This window comes from Nelumbo lutea, chromosome 3 (genome assembly GCF_056320005.1).
Source record: "Nelumbo lutea isolate HS-2025 chromosome 3, American lotus-T2T, whole genome shotgun sequence".
Classification (NCBI taxonomy): domain Eukaryota; kingdom Viridiplantae; phylum Streptophyta; class Magnoliopsida; order Proteales; family Nelumbonaceae; genus Nelumbo; species Nelumbo lutea.
The window spans coordinates 15,056,283-15,072,917 of record NC_142686.1 but is presented as its reverse complement, the minus strand read 5'-3'; the positions used below and the strand labels follow the sequence as shown (position 1 = coordinate 15,072,917).

At 41.1% G+C, this 16,635-nt stretch overlaps 1 protein-coding gene across 2 annotated transcripts; it reads left to right on the top strand.

Annotated features, from left to right (window-relative positions):
• The first annotated feature begins 350 nt into the window (after positions 1-350).
• LOC148863122 (Haloacid dehalogenase-like hydrolase (HAD) superfamily protein) lies at positions 351-14,550 on the top strand. Of its 2 annotated transcripts, none has more exons than XM_088978129.1 (9): positions 351-743; positions 1,143-1,256; positions 1,939-2,021; positions 12,669-12,752; positions 12,901-12,976; positions 13,085-13,157; positions 13,576-13,649; positions 13,860-13,953; positions 14,162-14,550. In XM_088978129.1, exons 1-9 carry the CDS (start codon positions 629-631, stop codon positions 14,217-14,219), a joined length of 771 nt encoding a protein of 256 aa, XP_088834255.1. In that variant the 5' UTR covers positions 351-628; the 3' UTR covers positions 14,220-14,550. The 2 variants fall into 2 exon arrangements, 1 of the variants encoding a protein (XP_088834255.1); XR_016109913.1 differs by having other exon boundaries at positions 447-743; positions 13,576-13,680.
• Positions 14,551-16,635: the final 2,085 nt, after the last annotated feature.

Below are 16,635 nucleotides of genomic sequence, written 5' to 3'. Positions count from 1 at the left end.
GCCCTGTTGTCAATCAAAATTTGGAAATTTTGATATATACCTTTTAGAAGTTTTGTACACCTCATACATACTCCCAGTCTCCCGTAACACATCTCTCAGCGTGTATTGAAAACATTTTTCATACTTGTGATGGTCAATGCACCGTTGGGATGTTAGAATGTATTGTGAGCTACATGTGAGAGCCAATATGATCATATATGTTAGAGATATAGGGTCCTTTTGATTTATAACTGAAATTGGAATCAGAATTAGAATCGAAGTACTTTTAAAATTGGAATTGGAATAATTTATTCTTATAATTTATTTGATTCAAATAATAATATAAATAAAATTTAGAATCAGTAGGGATGAAAATTCGCAAGCGAAGGGTAGGAAATGACCATTCCCTCCGATGAAAGAATGCCATTCCACAGGAATAAAATTCCAACTCCGCCAACCAAATAATTGGAATCGGAATATCCATTCCATTCCGATTCCGGATCCCTGTTCTTGCGAACTGAATGGGGCATTAGAGTTGTGCACCAAGCCACCATCCGGAACTACTCTGGTTTTTTTACGGATCGAACGGTTAAGGTATGTTCCTTTTATAGGCTTTTAGGCTCGTTGTTTTCTTCCCCAACTGACAGAGATGGAAGCTTTCTGGACGAAATGCTCTGCAAGAGCACTCCTGCTAGGAGAGAAACCTTTGAAGAATATTAAGCTATCGAAATCGATTGTATGCTCTTCCATGGCGGTTCATACAGGTTGGAACCCTTCAACTACAGGATTCTCTAGCTTTCTACTACTGAAAAACGTTCAACCATCTGTGTCACTTTATGAAAAAGATTCGTTTTTCCCCGTAACAAATCCATCTGAACGCTGATTCTCTTTGTTAAATTATCTCAGCTCGGTCCTTGCAGCGCACCTTTAACTAGGGATTCTTACCATTTTCTAACTGAAACCAATCAAAGATCCTAACTTATCAGGTCTTCAAATTGCCCCCTTCGTATCAGAATTCACCGCAATCTAACCTGCATCGGAGAAGTCCTGGGCTGTTGAACCAAGCCGATCGATCTCTGGTTATAGTTGCCTATAGTCCTCGTAGTACACTTTACCATCCATATTATTATGACGACCTAACATGCGCCACTCACTTTTTGCAGATGGAGGATCACATAGGAGGGCTTATGATGCGTTGTTATTGGATGCCGGGGGTACCCTTCTGCAGTTGGCAAAGCCTGTTGAGGAGACGTACGGGGCTATTGGGAGGAAATATGGTCAGTAGAGTTGCTTACGTACTCTTGGACTGTCGCCTGGTGCCTTTTTGTTTTCAAGTTTCAGAGACGAAGGAACTTCCTATTACCGTTTTTTACTCCAAATTCAGTAATCAGTACTACAGAGTTCAGATACAATGTAGTTCTTCTGATACTAAAGAGATTTTCTCTTTTAACCATTACCCCCAAAACAGGTTTATTTAAATGTTAGTCCTACAAAAATTACATTTTCTTCCTAACTTTTTCTATGCTTTCAGTACTTAAGATACAATGTAGTTCCTCTGTTACCAAACAGATTTTTTTAATCGTTACCCCTAAAACAGGTTTATTTAAGTGTTAGTCCTACAAAAGTTACATTCTCTTCCTCAAATTTTTATATGCTAATATTTGTTGTGATATGTTTTGATTTTAGGGTATTATATATTTACATATGATTTTATTGGAATATATATATATATTATTATATTACATTATATCCCTCATTCCCTGTTATGATTTAAAGCCCTCTTGATGTGACTTTTGGGTGTTAGACCATGGGTAATTGTACTGATTCCTTGTGTCAGGTAAGCCCTTTCTCTATTGCTTCTTTTAAAATTATTTTTCTATGCAATTGTTGAGTGGAACTGCTTGATCTCGGTGTCAAATGGCTTGACATGTCCCCCCCTCCCTCCCTCAATCTTTATAGGTTTGAGTGTGACAATGGCAGAAATAAAGCAAGGATTCAGGAGAGCCTTTGCGGCCCCATGGCCTGAAAAGCTTCGATATCAGGTATTGTTTTTACTTTGTTGTGTATGGTGTGGATACATGAACATTTTTTTAGTGATAGGATCCACTAGAAACATCAAGGATACAAAAGGAGCCCGTTTTACAGAATTGAGGGGATGATCTTAAGGGGGTGGTTTTGAACAAAAAAGGTAAGTTCTATTTACGTTCACTTTCTTAGCTATGTTATGTGCCTTAGTAACATCATCCCTACGGACATATAGCAGATTTATGTCATCAAAAAGAGTGAGGAGATAGTCAATATGATCCAAGAGTGCATGGCCATTCCATCTAATGTTTCTTGTGGCTCCTTTTAACTGCATCAAAATGTCTTTAGTATCAGAAGTTAGAGCTGCTTTGTGAATCCCCAAAAGAGCTAGTTTCCTTAAGCCTTTGACGATTGCCTAGAGTTCAGCTTTTGAGGCATCATTGGCATGGCATCCTTCTGCAATGCAAACATTATGTGTATAAGATAATAGATAGAGTCCTGTAGAAGTTGTGCGGGTGCCTGTGTTCCAAGAGCCACCCACTACAACTAGTGAATGAGAAGAGAAAGAAAACCAATACTCAGAGAGAGTGAGATTTGTAGCACTCTCTAACATCGTTCTTATGATCCCAAAGGCTGCGAAGGATGGCTAGAATTCTAGCCATAAAGTGATCCCTTAAGGCTTTTGGTTCAAAGTTTTTCTTCGACCACCAGTCTAGAAAATCCAAGGATGCTGAAGAGATAAATTCATTAGGATTAAAGCTAAATTGAGCTTCTAACCTGACAGCTCTTGCTAGACTACATTCAAAGAATAGGTGAGATTGTGTTTCAGAAGCATAATTGCGAAAGAGCAATATACATCTCCCGTCTGTCTTGAATGCCAGGTTGCTTGTTTTGTTTTTACTTTGTTCGTCAGAATCTTCTACCCAAACATTTGACATTTATAAGGAGCTTTCACCATCCAAAGCTTGGGCCATCGAATGAGGGATCTTGAGGTTCCTTCTCCATCATCTGGATTAAAGCTTCTGTAAGCAGAGCAGACTGTAAACTCCATTCTTTGATCCTTTCCACAGCATGGTGTCTTTGGTCTGATGGGGAGAGATAGGGATATTGCAAATTGCTTCCACTGTACTAGGTTCAAAGAGTTGATGTAGGATCTAAGTACCCCATTCCCAATTTTCTGTAATGAGGTCTTTTACAGTCCAAGTCCGATGTTCTTGACCAGCTAGCAGAGGGGTTTTTATTCAGCAGCCATGGGATCTAAGGGTCCACAAGAGGGCTGATTTTATCTCCTTTCCATATCTTCCAACATAGGTGTGAGGATATTTGATCTCTTACTTTTAGTATATTTCTCCACCACCTCGAATGAGACTGTTTTGCTTTAACCTCAAAAAGACTTATTTTTCAAATATTTTGCTCTTAATTGTCTTTGCCAAATTGCTTCCCCTTCCTCAAACATTTTCCAGAGCTGCTTTGCAAAAAGCGCTTTATTCATAGGTTCGATTAACCTCAGTCCCAAACCACCTATGTTTTTGGCCTACAAATTTTTCTCCATGAAGTGTTGTGGCCCGAACTTTTCTCTTTATCTCCTTTCCACCAGAAGTTCCTCTGCATTTGTTCATGTTTCTGTAGAACTTTCTTAGGTAGTATATTTGTGAGCACCAAATAGGCTGAACACTTTGAATTACTGATTGTAACATTGTGTTCCAGCCAGCTTGTGATGGCACCTTGGCTTTCCAAGTTTCAAGCTTGTTCTTCACTTTCGTAAGAACTTCTTTGTAAGGATTACTTTTGTTTCTTTCTTCATCAATCTAAGAACCTAAGTACTTGCCACTAAAGTTCATGATCTTCATGCCCATAAATCTGCAAAGAATCTTTTGGTGGGTTCTGATGTAACCGTTTTCGGCCACGTACCAATGTTTTGTGATGTAAAATTTTTTGGCTAAGTACCTCGTTATTTGACCCGGTGGTGGCGTGCCTTAGTGACGAGCTACTTGGTGGCGAACTCCCTGGGGGAGAACTGCTTGGTGGCGAACTGCCCGGTGGCGAGCCCCCTGGTGGAGAGCTACTTGGTGACAAATTGCCGGGTGGCGAACTGCCTGGTGGCGAACTGCTTGGTGGCGAACTGCCTGGTGGCGAACTCCCTGGTGGCGAACTGCCTGGTGGCGAGCTGCCTGGTGGCGAACTGCCTGGTGGCGAGCTGCCTGGTGGCGAACTGCCTGGTGGCAAACTGCCTGGTGGCGAATTGCCTGGCGAACAGCCTGATGGTGAACTGCCTGATGGCAAACTGCTTGGTGGTGAACTCCCTGGTGGCGAACTGCCTGGTGGCGAACTGCCTACTAGGCGGCTGATGCCTTAGAGAATGCTGGAGCTCCTTGGTGCGGCGCAATCCGACTGCCCTCAGCATGAGGTGGTCTTCTTTCCTTTGTAGGCTGCGGGAGATGAAGGACCTACGAGAACTTCATCTTTTCCTCCTCTTTGTAGGTGGCGGGAGCTGAGAGACCTGCGAGAACTCCATCTTTTCCTCCTCTTTGTAGGCGGCGGGAGCTGAAGGACCTGCGAGAACTGAATCAGAGGTCCCGGGAGTATTTTCCCGGTGGGGGCTCTCCGACGCTTAAGTTAGCACTCTTAGTGTAGAGAGCTTTGAAGATAATATGAGAGAGCTAGAGAGCAGGGGTTACTTCCCTTTTTTCCATCCCTCTCCCCTTTGGGGGGTGAGGTCTTTATATACCGGAGTCCTCGCGGGTTAGGTGGGTGAAAAGACTCCAAACGGTAAGACTCGTCGCATCCTGTCAGAACCGGGGTACGGTGGTGAACTCCTCGAGGTCGTCAGGCTGGCGCTTGTGTCAAGCGGCCAGGTCGGCGCCTGGGCTGGGTTGTCAGAGGGGTGCCTGCGTCAGTCGGCGGGTCAGTGTCTAGGCCAGGTCGTTAGGTCGGCGCCTGTGTCAGTCGGTGGGTCAGTGTCTAGACCAGGTCGTCAAGCTGGCGCCTGTGTCAGTCGGCGGGTCAGTGTCTAGGCCAGGTTCGTCGGTGGGCGCCTTGGCCGGATCATGCGCTAGGCTGGTCCAAGTCGGCCGGGTTGCGCAGGCCGCGCGCGCCGCGCAGTTCGCGCGTGCCGTGCGCAAGCCGCGCGCGCGCGCCGCGCAAGTCGCATGTGCCGCACGCAGGTCGCGCAGGCGCGCGTCAGGCCGAGCGCAGGTCGCGCCAGGCCGGCCAGACTGGTGCCCGGGTGGGTCACCAACTTCGTAAGTTTGTTGACTGGGTGTTTTCCTAGTTGTCACGAGGTGTCACGTGTCACAATTTCACTGGAGGGCCAAATCCGCCCTCATCAGGTTCTGTGAACATTCTTCCTGAAGATAATGCCGGATTTATTGTATATGATTTGTTGACCTTCAATTTTCACGAAAAGAGTTAGTGCCTGCTTGATGCCTGAAGAGAATCTGGAGACACCTTGCAAACTAGGAGACAATCATCTATAAATAACAAGTGAGGGGTTGAGAATTTTTGGCAAGTTTAATCCCCTGAAGTCTGCCTTCAAATTCTTCTCTTTCAAGAAGTTTGGAGAGAACCACATTCCTATAATGAAAAGATAAGGAGAGAGAGGATCCCCTTAACAAAGTCCTCTTTTAGTATGAAAGAAACTAAAAGAGCTGCCATTTAGTTTGATTGAGAAAGAAGTTGTAGAAATACATTGACTTATTAAGTTACACAATTTTGCTAGAAAGCCCAATTTTCTAAGAGTTTCAATTAAGAAGCTCCACACCATCCTATCAAAGGATCAATTTTTAAGTTTTAACATAGCCCAATTTTGTTTCCCTTTCTGATGCTTCAATTTATGGACTATTTCTTTGGCAAGAATAACATTATCAGAAATGTTTATTCCTTTTATGTAGGTTGCCTGTTTTGGAGAGATTAATTTTGGCAAGAGAGGCTTTAGCTTATTTGCCAGGACTTTAGCAATTATCCTATAGATGACATTACGGAGACTAATTGGATAGTAATGATCTGTAGATTCAGCTCCCACTTTTTTAGGAATGAATACCAAATAAGAAGAACTTGATTTCTAAGCTAGTGATTAACAATGCAATACTGACTCAGCAAGAGGAGATTGAAGAGGCCTTTGTGGACCATTTTAAATCAATCTTTAGAAGGCCTATGTCTAACAGATTACAAATTGAGGGTTTGGAATGGCCAAGAATCCCAGAAGAATCAAGGGTGTGGTTGGAGAGAAGCTTTGAATCGGAAGAAATAAGGGTAGCCATATTTTCAATGAATAGATCTAAAGCACCTGGTCCTGATGGATTTACGATGGCTTTTTATCAAGATTGCTGGGAGATACTGAAGGAGGATATTCAAAAGGTCTTTTGTGAATTCTTTGAAAGAGGGGTGATTAATCCAAGTCTAAACTCTACCTTCTTGGCTCTGATTCCAAAAAAGGGAGATGCTTGTCATCCCAAAGAGTTCAAACCCATTAGTTTGGTACACAACCTCTATAAAATCATTGCTAAGGTGCTTTCTCAGAGGATTAGAGAGGTACTACCCTTAATAATTTCTCCAAATCAGGGTGCCTTTGTGAAGAACAGACAAATCGTGAATCAAATCCTAATTGCAAATGAAAGTGTGGAAGATTTCAAAAGAAGCGGGAAGAAAGGGCTTGTATGCAAATTGGATCTCGAAAAGGATTATGACTTGGTGGATTGGTCATTTCTATTGGAAGCCTTAGAGTATTTTGGATTTGGGCAGAAGTGGTGCAAATGGGTGAAAGGATGTATTAGGACTTGCCACTATTCCATTTTAGTGAATGGCAGGGTGATGGACCATTTCCAGGCTACCAGGGGCATCAGACAAGGAGACCCCCTTTCTCCTTTTCTTTTTACCCTAATTGCTCCTAGGAAAACTCATTGAGAGGGCAGACTCTAGGAACTTGGTGAAAGGTTGGAGGATAGGGAGGAATAGGGTTCCAGTAACACATCTACAGTTTGCTGATGACACAATTCTTTTTTGTGGTGGGGATGAGGTAAGTTGGGTGAGTAATCTGAAGCAAGTGATCAATGTCTTCGAACATGTGACAAATCTTAGAGTGAATCTAGAAAAGAGTTGTGTGATTGGCATTAATTTGAGTGAAAGTGAGGTGGAGGATAGAGCCCGAATTTTGGGTTGTGAGATCGCTCATTGGCCATTAACATATTTGGGGCTGCCACTGGGGGATAACCCAAGTAAAAAGAGTTTCTGGAACCTGGTGATTGAGAGATTCACCAAGAGGTTAGCATCTAGAAAGAAAAATTACCTATCCATGGGAGGTAGAATAACCTTGATTAAGTCCATATTGACAAATCTGCCTGTATACTTTTTTTCGGTGTTTAAAATGACCAAAGGAATATGTGGAATTTTGGAAAAGTTGATGAGAGACTTCTTATGGGAACCAGGAGAGGAGAAAAAGGATCATAGGGTCAGGTGGGATATAGTTACCAAAACCAAAAGTGATGGTGGGCTTGCTTTAGGCAATTTGCAAAAAAATAATGAAGCTCTACTGGGAAATGGCTTTGGAGATTGACTTTGGAAAGGGATAAATTATGGGCTCAAGTTGTCTTAAGTATTCATGGGCAAGCGGCGGATGGCTGGGACTCTGGAGTTTCAACTAGGGCTACGAGAGCTTCTCCTTAGAAATCGATTCATGCCATACTTCCTCCTTTTCTTCCTCTAATCAGGTATGATATGTGCCCCGGTAACTGCGTGAAATTTTGGGATCATGTTTGGGTGGGAAGCACTCCGCTGAAATAACTTTTCCCTTCCTTGTATTCTTTATCACGGTTTAAAAATGAGTCAATCTCCACTGTTTTGACCACCTCTAATTCAACCATTGATTGAAATTTGGGTTTTAGAAGGGCCCTTAGAGAACTGGAACTGAACTTCATTGCTAACCTGCTAAATATCCTTGAGGGGGGTGGTTATTGACCCCCTTAGGAGGGATAGTAGGATTTGGGCTCCTTTTCCTTCGAGTATCTTCTCTTGCTCCTCTTTCTTCAAGGAACTGGCTCATTCCCCTCCTATCTTTGGAATCCCTTTTCCAGTTTTGGAAGTCTGCGGTAGACCAATTCCTCCCAGAATTAGTGTTTTTTGTCGGGAAGTTTTCCTTGAAAAGTGTAACACTTGCGACTTACTTCAAAGAAAAAGGCCTAATTGGTGTTTATCCCCACATTGTTGCACCCTTTGTAAGAAGAATGGTGAGACTTGCTACCACTTATTGGTTTCTTGCCCATTTGTTTCAGAAATTTGGTGTTGGTTTTTCTCTCTTTTTGGTGGCAGGTGGACCCCTCCCCCAAATGTTCAAAGCCTATTTCAATCTACTGCTGTTAGGGGGCTAAAGAAGAGAGGGAAAATTCTGTGGAGGTGTGTAAGAGCAGCTGTATGTTGGACAGTTTGGGAGGAAAGGAATAAACAGACCTTTCATGGGAAAGAAAGAAATAAGGGTGTAATCATTGAACTGATTTCATAAGGGTGATCCATTGGGTTAAAACTTTGCAAAGTTTTGAAAATTATTCAGAAGGAGACATCATCAGGAAGTGGAAAGAAGTGGCTTGGTCAGCTCCAAGAAAGAATGTATCCCACCCAATTTGGTCCCCTCCAGTTTCAGGTTTCACTAAACTAAACTTTAATGGTAGTAGTGAAGGAAATCCAGGTCTGTCGGGTATAGGGGGAGCCTTCAGAGATGATGAAGGTCGAATTATTGCATTGTATTCTGGTTCTATTGGATGGGGGGACTCTCTTAGAGCTGAAATATTGGTTGTCTTGGAAGGGTTAAAAAGAGCGCAAGAGTTAAATATCAGAAAATTGATAGTGGAAGGTGACTGTAAGTTGGCTGTAAATTGGTTGATGAAGGATACTTCTAGTCTGTGGAAGTTTCTGAATGAAAAAAAGAAAGTTAGACATCTCACCCAAAATATGAAGTCAAGTTTCAATGGATAAAGAGGTGCGCCAACTCCTTGGTAGATTCATTGGCCAAACAAGGGGTGGGAAGAGTTAATTTCTTCTAGGCAACATTGTAATCTGAATTGCTTTCTTCGGAGGGTTAATTTTTACCCCTCCTTTTCTATTTTCTATTATTATCTTTTAATAAAAGTCTCTGTTATTTATCAAAAAAAAAAAAAAACAAATAAGTATGATTCAATTCCTTAGCAAGAATTCATTGTTGAAAAAGTTCTGGACTAATCTTGTAAGATCTGCACCAAGGATTTGCCAGTACTTCTGAAAGAAGGGGTGAATCCATTTGGTCCTGGAGATTTATGGGGGTTCATTTCAAAGAGGGTTGCTTTCACTTCAGTTTCATCAGGTACTGGCACCAGATTTGCTTTTTCTTCCTCGGAGATGAGGGAAGAGATTAAGCCTTCCAAGAGGTCATGGTTAAATTCCTCCTCTTGGCCACTGATTAGTAAAGTGTGATCTCTGAGGATTTTCCCAATTTGCTTTCTACTTGAAACCCAACTTTGATTTCCTGTTTTTAACCAATCTGCTTTTTCTTCCTCGGAGATGAGGGGAGAGATTAAGCTCTCCAAGAGATCATGGTTAAAGTCCTCTTGGCCACTAATTAGTAAAGTGTGATCTCTGAAGATTTTCCCAATTTGCTTTCTACTTGAAACCCAACTTTGATTTCCTGTTTTTAACCAATCTATGTTGTTCCATCTTCTTCTTTGATTGGGTTTGAAGGTGAAAAAATCTCGTGTTTCTATCTCCATCTTTTAACCAAAGCTCTCGAGATTTGAGTCTTCAGTCTTTCCTCATAAGTCAGCTAGTGATTGAATTGTTGTTCAAGATCCTTTGGAATAATGTTACTCTCCGGATCTAAGGGACTTTGCTGAATAGTTTGAATTTTTGTCTCTAACTCATTAATTTTCTCTCTTATGTTACCAAAAGTCTCCTTATTCCAAGGTCTTAGACCTTTCTTGATCAATTTTAGCCTTCTGGAGATTTTATAGCCCATCAACCCTGAGACTTGCTTTTGCTAGTTCTGTGAAATTAACCTTTCACAATCCTCATGTTCAGCCCACATTGGGAGAAAGTGAAAAGCTTGTCTCCCTCTCGAAAAAGAAAAAGCTTGTCTCCCTCTCGAAAAAGAAAAGCTTGTATCAAGGATACGAGGGTTATGATCTGAATTAATAGTTGGAAGGACTTTTAATTTGGTCTCTGGGAATAGATCTAGACATTCTAGGCTAACAAAAGCTTTATCCAGCCTTTCTTTAACTAGTTTTCGATCTGGTTGCTTATTTGTCCATGTAAAGTAAGGTCTCGAGTTCCCTAACTCAGTTAGAGAATAGGAATCAATAACATATTTTAGAGAACTTGAGATATGGTGAACATGACTTGGACCTTCATAATCTTCAACATGAATAATGTCATTCAGATCACCCATCATCATCCACGAATGATTTCGAAGATAAAGCCTACTTTGAGAGAAGTTCTGCCAGAATAGAGCTTTGTCACTTCTGCTAGGATGACCATTAAGAAAAAACAAGATGCCAGTGTTTGCCTTGAGGTCCTTGTAGAATTTTCAGTTCAATGAGTTGGTTATTTGAGTCAGTAATTTCAACTTTTAGTCCATCTTTCCAGTAACAAATAAGACCTCCTCGTAAGCCTTGGGCTTCTACTATTCCAAAGTTGAAAAAATTTAGTCTTTTTCAAAGTTTTAAGGCCTCCTGATGACAGTTTTGTTTCACAGAGAAAGCGGAAGTCCGGGTTGTAAGAGTTTGAAACGGACACCCTCTTCTTTTGGCTTTTTTTATTTTCCTTTAAGATGGTCCTATAGGGAGTTCTCACACTTAAACGGACACCCTCTTCTTTTGGCTCCTGTTGTTGGATCTATCAAACTTAAGCCTCCTGAGATTGGCAAGTAGATATGCATATTTTGCGAGTCTGACTTATCTGACTTATTTGGCTCTGACTTATCTGACATATTTGAGTTTAGCTTTTCTGATAGGGTGGCGGCTCTTACTTTTTTACGAGTTGCACTGTAACTAGACTTAGCACGCTTGCGTTTTGAAGAGGAAGACTTGCCCAACTCGCCACCTTCACTTTGCTGGTTCTGGCTCTTCATCTTGTCTTTGGACGAAAGCTTGATATGCTGCCTGGAGCTTCCCAATAATCTTTGCTTCTTGTCTGCATTGCCCTCTTCTTCCCAATCTTCATCCGAACTGCAATCACGACATTTCAACTGAAGTTGTTTGCAAGGAGAATAATCTCGTTGGAAAACTCAAAGGTTTATCTGGTTTAAACTCAGCCTTCAACCATTCACCTGGGGCATCCATCTTTTGATCTTCCATCCCTTTTGCGACTTGATCGAGTGAGGTATTCGGAGGTATCTGTCTACATTTCTTCCACGATTGACCAAACCAGACTGCAGTAGATGCAGAGCTTTGTAAGCCCCTCATATGAGAACTGAACCCAAACAAGCTCGTTGTTGTTGTTTAGAACAAATCCCTTGAAAAGATAATTTTGAAGGTCAACTTCTAGTCGCAATCTTACTATTTTACCTCTAGTGGGAGTGCCTGTAGAAATCTCCTCGTTTTCAGGTAGCACTCTTCCTGCCACTGAAGTAAAAAGCTTACAATGCTGATTCGAGATGAACTTACGTGGGATATCATGCATCTGCACCCAGAGTTTTTGGTGCCATATCTTCATCTTCTTTCCTGGTTTGGCGTCTTTCAATTCATCTATCAGCATCCAACTGGAACATATGAATATGAACCACGGACCACCATCTATGACTTTTTGCTTGTCATCTTTGTCTTCGAATACGAACTCCCATCCACTGCTATCATCGTGCCCCACCCAAACAGGATTTTTTGGAGCCCAAATATTTTTAACAAAGGATTTTACATTTTCCTTCGTTACTTGGATTCTGGGGAAGATACGGCCTTTGAGAGTTCTTTGGATGAGGTCTTCCACTTCGGGTACAGGATCCACATGTATTTCCACAAAGGGTCCTGCTATTCATGCATAGCTAGGTCTTCACCAAGTTCGGATATCTGCTCCACCAGATGACTGTCAATCACCCGGCTCTCTTCATTTACTTCTTCAGCCATAGAGTTATTTGCCATATTGAAGAAGTAACAAAGAAGAAACGGACTGGGGAAAACTGGTATGAATACCAAGAGACTGAGGAACAGCTATGCAGCAGCCGGGAATTAAAAGCTCATAGGAGCAACAATGAAAAGCATGCCAATTGAGGAAAAAAAAGCTATGAACATTGATCAGCATCATTTTGAATAATTATTAGCTGTGTAGGGAAGCTAGAGGAATACAAAACCATCTCATCCCTTTCTGTAAAACCAAACAGTTACCAGGTTTCCTTTTCTTTTTTTTATTTCTTTTTTAGTTTTTGTTTTTGTGGCCATTAGCAATTTCTGTATCAAGTCTGAACTCTGAGTGTTTCCTTAGCAACTTTCGAGGGGTTGTTCAAAAGATAGTTGGAGGGGGTTACGTACTTCGGTTATTAGTCCTTTTTTTTGTTTCAATTCAGAACACCATTGTGGGAGAAAGCTTGACATTGTTCTTAATCACACCTGTAGCATACTGACATCATGGGTAATGGCATCATGCACTGTAGCATTGCTTTTGTCAAATCACTGAAAAATCTTATCCAAACGGTACTTGCACATTTTTACTATTGGCAGGGAGATGGGCGGCCATTTTGGAAGTCCATTGTTTCTGAAGCTACTGGTTGCTCCAATAATGACTATTTTGAAGAAGTATATGAGGTGAATTTTCTTACAGTACTTAAGATTCTTGGAATTGATCCTCATGCTTCATTTTCAAAATACATTTTAGAACTATATAATCAAGATTCCCACCATTAATCAGAATCTAGATATTTCCATCTGAAGTGCCATTGATTGCTTTCATCAGTATTTTGCAAATGGTGATGCATGGAAACTTCCCAGTGGAGCTTTTGAAACAATGTGCCTACTGAAAGATGCTGGAGGTCATAACCACCATATATTTTCCTTATTTTTCTTCTATTATGATGCATCATGTCAAACCCTCCTTTGTTGTTTTTGCCTTCTTGTTGACTTAGTGAACAATACTACAGTTAAATTGGTCGTTGTGTCCAACTTTGACACCCGCTTAAGGAAGCTATTGAAGGATCTCAATGTTGCAGATCTGTAAGCTTTATCACGTGTTTTTTAATAGGCTGTTTCCAATCATCTTATGAAATTCATACCTTGAGTTCTGGAGATTAATATTCTTTGGTTGAACGATAGAGTTCCTGGCACAAGATCCATTGTGCAATCTTTATTAGGACATCTTTGGTTTTTCTATTGATGGACTTACTGATGATGCAGGAAAAGTTTACCCTTGTTGGTGTGCATATGTTTGTGCATTGTGTTCTCTTTTAAACTCCTGCCCTCCAAACCAATAGAAAGGAAAAAAAGATAATTACATAGAAACAACACTCTTGCTATAAACAAGGATAACCGCCATTAATGCTGATAAAAAAAAGGATAGCCACCATTGAACCAAACATATTATCATGTTTTTATGATTGTATCAAACTAATTTTCTTTTTGTTTTTTTCTTTAGATTTGATGCCATTATCATATCTTCAGAGGTTGGATATGAAAAACCAGATCCAGAGATCTTCAGAGCTGCCTTAGGTTGGAATTTGGATTAACTCACCTTCCTAATGTAAATAGAGACATGTTGATATACTTTGTCTAGATTGGTGGCTATGTCCTCCATTTATCCATTTGTTAACCAGTTTGAATGCGTCTACTTTGTCTATATATGTCTTCTGAGCTCAGGATGATGGCACTTGGTTTCATATTTTTCTTTATTTGTGTATGTGAATGGTGGTGGTTGTATAGATCATATCAATGTGGAGGTTGACAAAGCAGTACATATTGGAGATGATCAAAGGGCAGATAAGGTGGGAGCCAATTCCATAGGAATTGATTGCTGGTGAGTGAATGTTTTATGATGCATGTATTATCTCTTTGTACATGTGATTTCTAATGTTGCCTTTTTTTGGAAACTTCAATAACATTCACACTTAGGTCTTTTTGAAGTAAGGCAAGACATGCATGTCTAGGTGTCAAATCAGTTGTTCATCTTGATTTATGACAATGTTATTGTTCTGTCATGATTATGATTTCCATTTGAATGGCAGGTTGTGGGGATCAGATGTGAAGTCATTTGCAGAGATACAAGATCGAATTCTCAGATAAAATTCATCGGTTCCACAGAACAAAGGGGTCAGGATCTGTTGAGATGCAGCTTGCCTCAGAAATTGGCCATTAGAATCCCACAAAATGGGCATTATGGGCGTCTAGAAAAGCATCTCAGGCATACGATAGCTCCAAGTTGGAAAGGGAACTTTTCAGCATTGATCTTAACTACAAAGTTCTATATAAGTCGCTGGTGTCCTTGTCTTAATCTTTTGGCTGAAAAAAGAACAAATGTGTCTAATTTGTAAAAGGGCTCTTGCTGCAAACCCTATTTTTATGCACTAAAATTCAAATAACAATGGTAACAAATAGTTTTTACCAAAACAAGAAACATGTAAAATAGCCAAGTAGGATTAAAGTGTAGAAGATTCTATTGGGCTATAGACACGACAAAATTGTTGGATTGAAATCCCCTGTATAAGATCCAAGGTTGAAAGTTTCGAAAGCTCCCCGATACGCCCCAGGGGGTATATCGGGGTTCTGACCAGTTCATGGGGTGGAGGAGACTTAAACTGGCCCCACTGAACCGGTTTTGAAAAAAAAAAATATATATATATATATATATATATATATATATATATATATATATCGATATGGCCTAATACACCCCTACCAACATATCGATATTTTGAACCTTGATAACATCATCAGACTAATTTCTTATGTGTCCCTGCTACGAGTCGCTTTGGTGCAGCCGGTAGCCCTTGAATGAAGTAAGCCTCTGAAGAAGTGTCGGCAGCAATAAACACACCGCAAGAGTCGGGGACTGGGCAGTAAAAGTAGCACTAATCTCTTTGGTTCTGTAATTAATTGAGGGGAATAACATTGATCTCTATTCACATAAGAGATGCTAAGGATTTGGGTCTTTATGGCTTTGTAACACGTCCAATGAGAGGGAAAAGGGAAAAGATAACTAAACTGAAACAAACGAATTCTTCTTCAACTCAACTTAATTTATGATATAAATTTAGTCTTTATATCCTGTATTAAGAACTAAATTAGTTAAAGGGATGGATCATAAATTACTAAGGAGAACCTGCATGGCCCAATGATCTTTTATCTAATTTTTAGTAGTAATTCTAAGTATTAATGCATGTAACGTAGGCTTAGCGGTTATATAACCATCAATGATACGTGAACGAGCAGATCCACCTGGCGCCCAAAACAAAACATAGAAGTGAACAAACAAAAAGGTGGTTGCAATGATCAAGCACTCAGGCTCAAAATGGAAACTAGCACCTTAGTTAAGAGTTAAGACTAGTCATGCAATCTGGCTGTCAGGGATTTAGTGGTTGTTCGGCCTGATCTTTCGTCGTTGATGGGTCGGTTTTGTTGTGGCCAAGAGTTGGGAGTCGAGTTCGGCTTCGGTCAAAGCTGAATGCGTTCGAAACCATTCGAACATTACGAGAGAATGACATGCGTTCATAAGTGCGTGTGCATTTTATATTCGTGCGAGGATGGTAAGCGGGCGTTAAGTGTTTTTGCGAAACCCTTTTGGCTCTCTTCTTTCCCATGTCTATCCTTTCCAGCCAGCAAAGGCAAAAGGCATCACTAGCAGTAGAATCTTCTTCCATTGACCGGCGGACGATCTGTTGCAAATGGTGGATCGGTTGCAGATGGCAAAAGGCATCGCCTTTCTGCTATCCTCTCCAGTAGGTTGCTAGCGGATCAGTTGCAAATGAAGCCATTCGTTGCCGGCAGAACATCACTGCCATCAACAGAATGCATTCAACTTTTCATGGGAGAAGACTGTTTAAGAGAAGCAAAGAAGGAGGATTTACCTGTCACCGGACTACGGAAGAAGATTCCACCACTGGTGATGCCTTTTGCTTTCACCGATTGGAGAGGATAGCAGAACAGGGGGATGGGTCGATTTGGGTGGAGACTGGAGAGATGCGGGAAAGAAGAGAACTGAAAGGATTTTGCAAAAACACTTTGAAAGAAGGATGGTTAATGGCGTTCATGATAAACGCCCGTTTACCATCTTCGCATGAATATAGAATGCAAACACGCTTATGAATACGTGTCATTCTCTCATAAAGTTCCAACGCATTCAGCTTTGACTGAAATCAAACCCTTGCGAGTCAACTTCAGTAATCAGTACTATGACAACTCGCGAGCAAGGTCCAATCCAAGCTGTGAGTGGCAATCCTACGAGGCCTCGCTAGTGTGATCTTTTGAAAGACTGATAATATGATCTTGTGAGATAGTGGTGCAACGTGCAATCCCATGATGCTGTGGTGGTACGATCCTGTGAGGCGGGAATCACGAGGTAAGCATGGTATACGATCTCATTGTGTTTATTATCCTACATTGTAATGGAGTGTAAGACCGGATCTGCTCCTTACACCTAGCGCCTCACTGGTGCCTCACATGGAGTGTGTTCTGCATGACCTCGAAGTAGGGTTGGGCCCCA

Excerpts from the sequence above, each read along its gene's own strand:
- LOC148863122 (XM_088978129.1), top strand. The coding sequence starts at position 629 with ATGGAAGCTTTCTGGACGAAATGCTCTGCAAGAGCACTCCTGCTAGGA. Across the intron at positions 1,257-1,938 it reads GGCTATTGGGAGGAAATATG|GTTTGAGTGTGACAATGGCA; the intron begins GTCAGTAGAGTT and ends CAATCTTTATAG. Across the intron at positions 12,753-12,900 it reads ATTTTGAAGAAGTATATGAG|TATTTTGCAAATGGTGATGC; the intron begins GTGAATTTTCTT and ends TGCTTTCATCAG.